This window comes from Nanorana parkeri, unplaced genomic scaffold, assembly GCF_000935625.1.
Source record: "Nanorana parkeri isolate BGI_ZX_2015 unplaced genomic scaffold, ASM93562v1 scaffold1630, whole genome shotgun sequence".
Taxonomy (NCBI): Eukaryota; Metazoa; Chordata; class Amphibia; order Anura; family Dicroglossidae; genus Nanorana; species Nanorana parkeri.
The window spans coordinates 2,342-14,988 of record NW_017307898.1 but is presented as its reverse complement, the minus strand read 5'-3'; the positions used below and the strand labels follow the sequence as shown (position 1 = coordinate 14,988).

The window sequence follows — 12,647 nt, the reverse complement described above, 5'->3', positions numbered from 1 at the left end:
TATATATATATATATGTATAAAAATATAAAAGCCTAGTCATCAGTTTAGAGTTCGCTATGAATATTAGCTGCAGAATTATTTTAGCTGCAGAATTATTGCTCCCACTCAGGCGCATGCAGCGATACCCGACAATCTTTCCTGAGAAAGATTTGATTTGTCCTACGCCGTGATAATGTTCTGCTGCAAAGCCCTTGTGTGGAATCGAGCTAACCACTATGAAGGTGCTTACCATTAATCCCAGCACTCACATAGGGCGCCACAAGGAGGACTGACAATGGAATTCAAGTTGCTGAACTTGACACAGCACTTTCGCCAACTTCTCCCGTGGCAAGAAGACCTTTGGTTACCCCTGAGGTGATGAAGGGAAGCAACTGACCGAATAGATGCCATCTAAAACTTTCAAGGACAAACAAAAGTGTTGAAAACCTATTTGGAAAGTTCAAGATGGGCCAAATGCCTACTTTGGGTTTTGGAACTAAAAAAGGGTATGATTAAGTACACTGAAACCTTATGGCTGGGGGATCTGAAAGTATAACCCTCTGGGATAACTATCCCTAAAAGGCTGAAAGGAGGTCTATCAAATGTTAGTAAAACAAAGGGAGACACGCAAAGTGAAAAAACAAGGTAGAGGATGGAGGTGAAACTCTATTGCGCCAGTTAGGTCATAAAACAGGATTGTTTAACCTGTAAAATACATTTCTTTAAATACATTACAAGACATAGAGAGCTAACTCTTCGACAGATGGGTTATGCAGCTAACTTCAAGTGAATGGACACTGGCAAACCTGCAAGGCAGCCCTGTATAACCCCTCCCACTTCCGGCCTGCCTCATTTTGTAAATAGCAGTACAAGAGTGGATCACAGAAATAAGAGGGGAGGGTTCTGTGTCCTGTGATGCATTTCCAGGTAAGAAATATCCTGTTTCCTCACAGAATACAGGGAGTTGACTCATCAACAGATGGGATGTCCAAAAGCAGTCCAACAGAGGGGCAGGCAACACACAAAACAATGGCTAACTGGTTTGTGAAAACAACTAACCCCAACTTGGAACTATAACAGAAGGGACCCACAGAACCTTGAGGCCGAAGTTTGAAATCTGCAGAGGCTTGAACATCCACATGGTAAAACATGGCAAGTGTGAACAAAGGAAAAAGGGACAAACCTTGTAGATTTGGCAAATTGAAGTTGGATGCTGGAAGGCCCAAGAAGTACTAAATCCTCCTAGTAAAGTGAGACCTACCTGGAAAAAGTGGAGATTTAACTGTATACACCTAGAGATAATGGCGTGAGAAGCCAGCTTTCGCAGATGGGGACCCTCAAGAATGATGAAGAAGAGGGAGTTAGATATGCAAATAGAAGTTGTCGCAGAAAGGTAAAATCGAACACCTCGAACTATGTCCAATGGAGAGAAATATCTTTCATATGTATTGGGGCAGGACTTAAGGATGATAAAAACTATATCCTAGTTAAGGTGGAAGGCAGAAACCACCTTGGGAACAAAGGAGGCCATAGGCCTCAGTAGTATCTTACCCTTGTTTTGTAACCAGAAAGGGCTCTTTACTAGTCAAGGCCACCAATTTAGAAACAAGCCCTGGAGAAGTGATGACAACGAGGAAGGCAACCTTGTGAGCAAGTAGAGTCACAGGAATATCTGAGAGGTTCAAATGGCAGCTTCTGTAGTAGTTCAAAAGAGCACCATAGACTCCCTGCTCCATCCCAGCTTCGGCTGCAATTAGTCCATACCCATGTGTGCAGGCTGCCCTCTACTCCTCACTTGCTCAAACCAATCTCCAAAAGATCAGCCGCACAGAAACCAGGGTAAATGTAATCCAAATTTTATTTTTTAAATATTCAATTTTTATTAATTTTATGGAAATCAAAAAATAAAATAATTTTGACACACTGTATTACATGATTATACGTCCAGGTACATCTTGATCAATTTGCTTTTTATTTAGGTTTCAACATAAATACAGAACTATAGAACAAAACAAAACAAACAACAACAATCTTAATGAGTTAAACATTATTATTTTCACAGCATTTCCTTTTCATTTCTATTGTAAAACTATTTACCCATGTACCTTCTATCTATCAACCCATTAAATTGTAGCCAAAAAAAATAAAAAATAGGAAGAGAAAAAGATAATGAGAGGAGAAAAAAAAGGGGGGGGGGCAACCCACCACTCCTTGTGGGGAAAAAAAAATATAAGGGTAATCCGGCAACCCTTTCAAGATTCTTCGTTATAATATTGTACTAGAACATATCAAAACAACCTTGTAGATTATCCCAACCCATAAGACCATCTCCGTTAATCAACCATTTATATTGCTATATTTGCCTTCTATCCTATATCCTCTGTGTATCCGGGGGAATTTTTAAAATCGTTCCATTGTTGCCAAGTACTTTCAAATTGTTTAAAAGTATCCCTCCGTATTGATGTAATTTTTTCCATCAGTCGGTAATATTCTATGATACAAAAGTGAATAATGTGAAACCTCGCGCCACTACTCTAATCAAGTTAAGCAGCAGCTGAAATCTGTGTGGTCAGATATAACGTATGAAATTAATAGTAAAAGCCGTGCTGTGTGAATGAGACCGCAAAAGTGTCAGATATAGTAGATACTGACCTTGGAGTAATGTGATACAATGTGTAAAAAGTGCAAAACAAAGAAGAAACGCATGTATATAACATGCACCTTAGTGTAAATGTAATTGCTACAAAATATCCATAATGAAAAATCAAATGCACTAAATATTAACTGTGAATCAATGTGATGCAATGTGCAAAGAATACCAACTAGAAAAACGCATGTTTGTAACTTGCACTACAGTGAAAATAATGAATAGTAAAAAAAAGGTCCATGATCCTGGATCTTCAATAGTCCATTAAGTAAATAGAAGATAAAACATTGGATGTAGAATAGACTTAGTCTCCTGTGACCATCAACAGAGAAATCTTCTGGAATGCACCTCACCTTTAGCGCTGTTCCTCTAATTCGAACCAGGTAGAGGAAGCACCTGATGCCGAATACCTCCCAGTAAATACCTCCACTCAGGTACAGACTATCTTGCAGTCTCAGGAATTGGAAGCAGACAGTTCATCCGAATGGCCCATGCATCAGATAAAATAAAAAGTGGAGACTCGTAGTGCAGATGGTTTTAAAAGGATACTAGACTTTATTAAAAAAAGGATACTACTCACATATCATAGATAAAAGTGAGGTATTTGGTAAGCAGCCACATACACTGTGTGCAAATCGCTCAGCTCCTCTACTCCACCCTACGTACGTTACGTCAAAGGGCGTGACTTCATCAGGGGTGTGGAGAAAGGAGCTTAACCGAGCGCATATATTAAGACCAGTTGTAAGCTAATTGTAAGCCTGCAAACGGGAGGCCCTCCACAGTTTGAATAAAGTGTTTAGTGTCTCGTAGATATGCCTCATTTCTCTGGATGAGTGGTTGCAGGAAAAAAATCAACATATGCCCCTAATCTGTTAGTGACAGACCCTATACCATTTACTATTGGCCTGCCAGGGGGATGATGTAAATTCTTGTGGATCTTTGGTAAATAATAGATGATTGGAATCCTACACTCCAATGGTGCTAAATCCTCCTACAAAAGATACCCACAACATTAGAGATTTTATATCATGTGACACAGAAGGGTCATATATGGGTTACAGTGCCCCTGTGGCCTACAATATATTGGTCGAACCACCTGCAAGTTAGCCATTCGTGTAAGAATAATTAGAGGAACAGCGCTAAAGGTGAGGTGCATTCCAGAAGATTTCTCTGTTGATGGTCACAGGAGACTAAGTCTATTCTACATCCAATGTTTTATCTTCTATTTACTTAATGGACTATTGAAGATCCAGGATCAGGGGCCTTTTTTTTTACTATTCATTATTTTCACTGTAGTTTTTCTAGTTGGTATTCTTTGCACATTGCATCACATTGATTCACAGTTAATATTTAGTGCATTTGATTTTTCATTATGGATATTTTGTAGCAATTACATTTACACTAAGGTGCATGTTATATACATGCGTTTCTTCTTTGTTTTGCACTTTTTACACATTGTATCACATTACTCCAAGGTCAGTATCTACTATATCTGACACTTTTGCGGTCTCATTCACACAGTGCGGCTTTTACTATTAATTTCAATATTCTATTCTATTATACCACTCTTTCATAGTTGGGGTAGTATTTTAATTCCAATGTAGTGGTATCAGCATTTTGGCAGCGTTAAGTAAAGGACGCAACAGCGATATTTTATAGACCGAAGTCGGCAAGTCCATAAGATGAAAGAGGCATGCCATCGGGTCCAAGGGTAATGCAATTGTTGTAATCTCTCCAATCACTTCCACCACCCGGGACCAGAAGGGCTGAAGTTTGGGACAGGACCACCACATATGAACATAAGTTCCAATATTACCACAATTCCTCCAACATAAACTCCGTCTTAGATGGATACATTTTATGTATACGTACAGGTGTGTAATACCATCGTGCTAAAAAACTAAACATTGTGTCAAGTCACTAGGGCACTTAGAGACGAGAATGTATTAAGACTTAAGATTCTTTGTTTCTGTGAATCCGTCCAGGTAGTCTCCAGTTCCTGCTCCCACTGTTTCAAATACAGTGGGAACAGATTGGGTTGCTGATTTAATAGGATCTTATATATTTGAGAGATACCCTGTCGCGGAGGGTCAGTGAGATACAATAATGTTTTCTTGTGATGCAAGTTCAGATGTAGTACGTAAGGGTTTTGAAAGTGATAAAAATCCAAAATGTATTAATTAGATCAAAAGGAGATTCCAAAAAACAGCAAATCCAAAAGAAGAATCCAAAAGTAAGACACGTTGGGGTGGTGTAGGTTATGTTCATGGTGATCTACATGCCACTTATTATTTTGGATTTGCGGTTTTTGGGAATTTGCTTGGATTTACATAGTATTTGAGGTTGAATAAAGACATAAGTCCATCAAGTCCAACCTATTGCGTGTATGCATTATGTTTGAGCTGGTGTTTGCGTGTGTATGAGTCCATGTGTGATTTTGCTCTTAGCACTACCTGTACCCCTGTATATTATGGTCTCCAAGGAAATCGTCCAAGAGTTTCTTGAATGATTCCACACTCTTAGCGGAAATCACTGCCTGTGGCAGTGAGTTCCAGACCTTAACCGCTCTAACTGAGAAGAAACCCTTGCACCCCGTGTGCTGAAATTTTTTCTCCACCAATTTTAGGTGGTAGCCTCAGGTCTTTGTTATGGGGTTAACCGTAAAGGGTTTGTTAATAATGTTGCTGTCACCATTGAACAGTTTATACAAGAAAAGCATGTCCCCCCTTAATCTCCTTACTTCCAAAGAGAACATATTTAATTTTACAGGCTTTTTTTCATAGCTCAGGTCCTCCATCCCCTTAATGAGTTTGGCTGCCCTCCGCTGGACTTTTTCCAGCTCAAGGGCATCTTTTTTGAGTACTGGTGACCAAAACTGGACCGCATACTCCAGATGAGGCCGAACCAGTGATCTGTAAAGTGGCAAAATTATAGACTTGTCCCTGCAATACATTTATGTAATACATTTTGGAATACATTTACCATGGTTTCTGTGTGGCTGAACTTTTGGAGAGTGGCAGCTTCTGTAGTGTTGAGAGAACAAACCTGAGGTCCCACAGAGTAACCAAAGTGCGCACAGGGGGCACAATGTGAGCCACCCCCTGCACAAAGATTTTCACCAGAGCATTAGCGATAAACAACCTCTGGAAAAGGATTGCCAAGGCAGAAATTTGGCCCTTGAGTACTCAATGCAAACACTGGTTTAGGCCAGAGTTAAAAAGAGGATGCGTTCCATGGAGTACTTCCTGACGTCTGGACCAAACGAAGCAAGCCTTCCAGGTGTGATGGTGGACCTTGAGTCTGCCAGGAACTTGACTACATCAGTGTTCCACAGTCTCCTGGGCCGGTTGGGAGCAATGAGGAGCACCAAAATGCTTTTCATCTTGATCCTACAAAAGGATGAGAGGCTAGTGTTTCAAAGTAGGAAAGGCATACAACAGGCTGAATAGGGGCACCAATGCATTCTTTGTGAAGGTCCTGGGATCCCTGGTCCTAGCAGCAAACCTATCAAGCTTGTTGCTGAGGCTGGACACCAGGTGGCTAACATCTGGTGGCCCATACTTGCAAAAATGGTCCCGAATCACCTTCAGTGAAGGTACCATTTTATGGTATCCAGACGTTGGCGACTAATGACACCCGAGATGTGCACAGCAGACAGGGCAAGGACATAAAGTTCCACCCAAGCAAGAATCAGGTCCACTTCCCTTTGAGCCACACAACTTTCCTGATGGTTGATATAAGCCACAGCTTGGCATTGTTCCAACTGAATAATGGTCAAGTGGCCCTGTAACTGGTGGGTCCAGTTTTGAGACAACTGAATGGCCTGGAGTTCCAGGATGATGATTGGAAGACGAGAATCTTCTGTCAACCAAGTCACCCGAGCCGAGAGGTTCCCCAGGACTCCATCCCAGCATGACAGGCCTGTCTTTAACACCTTCCAGAACCCTGGGAGGAAGGATTTCTCTGACAGCAGTCTGGTGATCCACTATATTAGCCACACTGACAGAATGCTGAGCTGCAATAGCTTGGAGTGAAATTGTGCACAGAAATGGGATCTTTTCTGGGAGAAGGAAGACTTTAGTCAGAGCCTTGTCTAAGACCCGGTTGAAGCACTTCAAGCAATGGCTTATGAACCCACCAGAAGCTCTGCAGGATTTGTATCATCTAAAAGATGTTGGACAACAAGGCTCCCGCCAATTCTTCTCTGAGAAGAAGGTCATCAAGTTACCACTCTATTGGTGTGCCCTGAGACCGAAGCAAGTAAGTAAACACAGGGGCCAGCACCTTGGTGGAGACCTGAGGTACAGTGGATAGGCTGAAAGGAAGGGCAACATACTGGTAGTATTGAGTGCCCACAGCAAAACGCAGGCAACATTAATGAACAGGAAAAAAGGGAACGTGCAAATATGTATCCTCGATATCCACTCCTACAGAATGGGAGGTGATAACAGAGCAGGCAAACTTCATCCAGAATTTCCTTATTTAAACCCATTAAAGATCTTGAGGAAAGAATCTTGGAGAACAGGCCATTCCCTCCTTTGCTTTGAGGGCAGTAAATGGGTTCTAGTAAAACCCCTAGAACTGTTCCACCTCTAGCACAGGAAATATGACCCCCTGGAAAAGGAGCTGACCTAGGGCAGTAAGATGATCCAAATGTCTCTGGGGAGATCTTGGCAAGTTTGACAGCAGAAAGTGAGGAGGAGGCAAGGAGTGAAACTCTAGCTTCCAACTCTTGGTTATGACACTTTGGACTCAGCCATTAGGAATGTTCCAGACTCAGGAGGCCGTGAAAGCCAACAGGTTTCCCACCAATTGAGAAAGTGGGGACATTCCTTTATAATAGAGTGTGCTCCCAAAGTTTGTGAGCTCAGAGGTCAAGGACGTGGTATTGAGAGTTTGGCTCAGGTTTGGAACCTCAGGCTTAGGAGAAGTGCAATTAATTTTTCTTGATGAACGGAGCAGAGGTAAGTCCAAGGATCTCCCAAACAGGGGTTCTCCAGTAAAGGACATGCTTCAAGAACTTCTTGCAAGGGAGTTCTGCAGACCAGCATTTCAGCAACATAATCCATTGCCTATGGACAAACATGGGACCTATCCTGGAAATGTGTCTAAGGGTATCTGCCAGGCCATCTACACAGTTGCACAAAGCTACAGGAAAGAGCTCTAACTGTTTAAGAGCTGTGGGGTCTGTCAAGATAGAACCATAGTTCCTTTGCAGGCTTTGACCATGCAGATAAGGTCCGACACACTACCATGGTGGCAACAGCAGGTTGCATTGTAAGTTACATAGTCAGGTTGAAAAAAAGACAAAAAATTCATTGAATTTACCCTATAGAGATACAGAAAAAAAAAAAGGCCTACAGAGACAATGAATGCCCTAAAGTGGGCTTCTAACCGTGTCCTTAAAATCAAGAACATCCTCAACAGGTACCAATAACCTCTTGTTTATACAAGAGATGGCTGGATCTTCATTTCTTAAGGAAACTCTCTTCAATTGGGTATTGCTGAGAATCAGTTTAAAGCTGGCCATACACCTATAGATTTTCTGCAGGTTTTCTATGGTCAGATGGAAAACATGCAACAGATTTATCCATCTATCAACTGTGTGGATGAAGGAAACTCCCACTGGGCCAAGCTTCAGTATCTTGCTAGTTGGGCCCTGCTGGCTCTCGTAGCACCTGAATAATGCCTGCATACAATCAGATTGTTCAGATATTTTGACAGCCAGCTGAGCAGACTAGCAAGATACTGAAGCGTGGCCCAGCGGGAGATTACTTCATCCACACAGTTTAGCGTAGATGGAGGAATCGGTTACATAGTTACATTGTATCTGAGGTTGAATAAAGGCGTGTGTGTGTGTGTGTGTGTGTGTGTGTGTGTGTGTGTGTGTGTGTGTGTGTGTCGGTTGGTCCCCGAGTGTTCTCATTCTTACGAGTACCTGTACCCTTGTACATTACGGTCTCTCAGGAAATCGTCCAAGAGCTTCTTGAATGATTCCAGACATTTGCGGAAATCATTGCTTGAGGCAGCGAACCCAGACCCTAACCGCGCAAACTGAGAAGAACCCCCTTCTCCCCTTGTGTTAGAATTTTTTTTTCTACCAGTTTTAGGTGGTGGCCTCTAGTCTTTGTTACAGAATTAATCTTAAAGAGTTTGTTGCTAATGCTGCTATGACTATTGAACATTTTGTACATGAAAATAATGTCCCCCCTTAATCTCCTTACTTCCAACGTAAACATATTTAAATTTAGTAGCCTTGTCTCATAGTTCTGGTCCTCCATCCCCTTGATGAGTTTGGTCGCCCTCCGCTGGACTTTCTCCAGCTCAAGGACATCCTTTCCGTGTACCTGTGCCAAAAACTGCACCACATACTCCAGGTGAGGCTGAACCATTGAAGTGTACAGTGGCAAAATTATATCTTGATGCAGGACAGGACACTACTAGCTTTGCTTACAGCAACCTGGCACTGTAATCTATTATTCAGTTTATGGTCTACAATGACCCCCAAATCTTTCTCCATTTCTGACACCCCTAGCGGCAAACCCATAATTGTATAACCCATTTGCCTATTTTTAATCCCAAAGTGCATAACTTTGCATTTATCGACATTAAACCTCATCTGCCACATAGTTGCCCACTCCCCTATTTTATCCAGGTCCTCCTGCAATGTTATACTATCTTGGTCTGTTTCTATTACCCTCCCAATTTTGGTATCGTCAGCAAACACTGAGATATCGCTGGTTACTTCATCCCCGATGTTGTTAATAAACAGGTTGAAAAGCATGGGTCCCAGCACAGAACCCTGAGGCACACCGCTAATGACACTAGCCCAGTCTGAAAGGGCGCCATTTATTGATACTCTCTGTACCCGTTCCTTTAGCCAGTTCTCTATCCATGTACACACCCTTCCATCTATGCCCATAGCTCTCAGCTTGTATAGTAAGCGTTTGTGTGGTACCGTATCAAAAGCCTTTGAGAAATCCAGATATACCACATCCACAGACCTCCCTCCATCCAGATCTCTACTTACTCCCTCATAAAAAGTCAGTAGGTTAGTCTGACAGGAACGGTCTTTCCTAAAACCATGCTGATTGTCAATAACTATACCATTATCCTGAACAAATTCTACCAAGTAGTCCTGTTGCACTTTTTCCATCTGACCATAGAAAATCTGCAGGCGTATGGCCAGTTTTAGAGAGGTAACAGTTTATCAGGGTAGTGCAGAGTGGTGGCAGGAGCAACCTGTGTGGCCAGTACTTTTTATTTATGATATCTCCTTTGCACACCATACCAATGTACCCCAAAATTCATTGGATGCTGGAACAACCGGTGGATGGTGCCACAGTACACAGAAATGGGAGATACACCATTAAGCTTCAGAATATTATCTTTATTGATATTCCTTCAGCAAGAAATAAAATGCAACATTTCGGAATCTCACAGGGTCTCTTCATCAGCCAAAGTGACAGATCCTGCGAGGTTCTAAAACGTTGCATTTAACATTTCATGCTGTAGGAATACCAATAAATAAATACCAATTTAATGGTGTGTGTAGAATGTATCTTCCATTCTGTGTGGCCAGCACAGTGCACACCAGAAGGCATGCGTATGCACAGTAGGTATCCCACATATGCAAACTCCCACCCATCTGTTGAAGACCTTCCTGTGTCCCGTAATGTATGATAAAGAATTCCGTGTATAACAGTAGATAAAAGCTCTGCTGTGAAGCAGGAGGATAAATGAATACCTGAGGATAAAATAGATGGGTCAGAAATTGCTGCTGGTGCAAGTAGTTCTGACTTGGATCAGTAAAAAGTGCAAGGTACAACCCTTCCCTGCACCAAGTTCAACCATGCACATGGTGCAAATTAGATCCTGACTAGGTGGGTCACCTCTAGAAGCAGGGTGACCACTGGTCCGTTTTGCACCAGACATTCTGCTGGTGATAGAAGGTTTCTGTACTTTTAAAGACAAAGCCACTACAGTCACCAATGATTAGCTACTAGAGTGAGCTAACATTTTTAATTACTGCTTCCCTTCTCAACAACTGTGGAAATAAGATATCTGCCACACATTGATTTCCATCTGCCACACATTGATTTCAATGAGTAGGCTGACACTTTGAAGATCAGCAGTAAAAAAGAAGTGCTGGGTAGCACTGCAAAGCAGAAAAATAATCCTGCAAATGTAATGAAAATGTGGCTGCACCATGGTTTTTTTTGTAAATAAATACACATATTAATAACAATGTTTAACACCAAGCTGATTTCTTTAACATGTTTGTCTAAAAAACATTCAAAAAAGATCAGGTATTATATTAGACATTTACCAGATTTTTCAGGCTCCTTATCCTCTTCTATTGTCTGCTTCATTGCTTCCCTCTGTTGTTGGAAACTTTTCCCTGTGGCAGCAAAACAAAAATTCTCAAAATCAACATTGAAAGCTTCAAAACAAAGAAGTAAAAAATGCTTTAAAGAGGAACTACAGCCATACAGTTAAAGTCCAATTGTACCTTACTGAATGGATCAAACTAGGGTGCATAGTTGCATTGTTTTTTAATGCTTTACTGTTTTTTTTCCTTTAATTGTGCTCCAGCCCTGGCTCCAGGAAGAACACTGGGTGAAAAAAAAGGACCACTGTCCTCTGTTTGAAAGCATATCTATCTGTGGTGGTCTCACTCACTCCCGGCACAGTCACAACTATTTTACTCCAATTAGTGCATAGAGTGAGCTTCCCCAACCTGGGAAAAGCAGCTGGGACATTACTGCATCAATGTACCGTATTTTGTGGTCTATAAGACGCTCCGGACGATAGGACGCAGGGATTCTGTGAAATAAATTCTGTGAAAGAAATTCTGTGACAGAAATTCTGTCACAGAAGCTGCAGTTAGCGCCCGAAACTGCATGTCCCGAGCGTCGGGTGATAGGAATTCACTCAATAAGACGCAGGCACATTTCCCCCCTCTTTTTTGGGGGAAAAAAAAGTGCGTCTTATGGAGTGAAAAATACGGTAATTATGCATCCTGGTAAGATTTTTTTTAAAACTTTTTCACAAAGGTGCCACTGGGCTTAAAAAAAACACAGTGCAAATATGTAGGTTGATGCATATGGCTGTAATGGGTCACTGGTCAGACTGCCTGACTGGCAACCCGTTACAGTAGTATACCACAAGCTTTTGTATGCAGTTTAAAAGTTTTGAGCTCCCAAAACGAACTGGCTTGTTATCTTCTTATTATACAATAAAAATTCCCTGGACTTCTATTAGCGCTGTAACACTTCTCTTTTCTTTATTTAAATCAGATATTAGGTTTTTCTTTAAACAGACAATATAAAAGAAAAATATATAACAAATATAAACACAAATAGATAAAACAACCAAAACCAATAACAAAATATAGCTGCAAGCAGCAATAAAGGTGGCCAAGCATTAGAGCCGGTTATAGCACGATAAGATATTATAGTTAAAGAGATCAATAGGAAAGTTATGTATTCACAATAGAACTGTACAACTGTAAACGTTTTCATGAACTGTAATATTTTTCCAAATTCAAAATGGCCACTGACCTTTGTGACATATGGAACCCATATTGTATTTGGCAGTTATGATGTTGAGTTATCATATGTTTAACAAGTTAAACATACTACAATAGTGCTGGAAATGCATGTTTATGCAATTTGATACAATGTTAAAAGTGATCGGCTTTGTGGCGGCCATATTGATTTTGGGATCGGACCTGTTTTTACAACCGTGGAAGAAGAAGAAGCCCTGGACATATGTGCAAAGGTTTGAATTATTATGATATTTGGTTTCAGAGATGAAGTTGTTTGCAGAATATTGCACAATCCAATATGGCTGCCAAACCATGTGATCAAATGACTTGTAATGAACATATATGACTGGAGAGCTCCGCATATCCTCACATAGCAATTTGTATATTTGTAGCTTTAGCAGTCATGAAAAAACAGATGTTTGAATATTGTCCAAAATACATTTGCTAAAACCAAGATGGCCGCCAGAGCA

At 41.2% G+C, this 12,647-nt stretch overlaps 1 protein-coding gene across 1 annotated transcript in view; it reads right to left on the bottom strand.

The window, feature by feature from the left end:
• MPP5 (membrane palmitoylated protein 5) overlaps positions 1-11,453 on the bottom strand; it is a gene marked incomplete at its 5' end in the record, with an annotated part of 54,050 nt that extends 42,597 nt beyond the window's left edge. Inside the window, 2 exons of the mRNA XM_018570915.1 lie at positions 10,957-11,028; positions 11,368-11,453. Of these exons, the coding sequence (XP_018426417.1) occupies positions 10,957-11,028; positions 11,368-11,453 (158 nt within the window). The remainder of the gene's footprint in view (positions 1-10,956; positions 11,029-11,367) is intronic.
• Between the last annotated feature and the right edge of the window lie 1,194 nt (positions 11,454-12,647).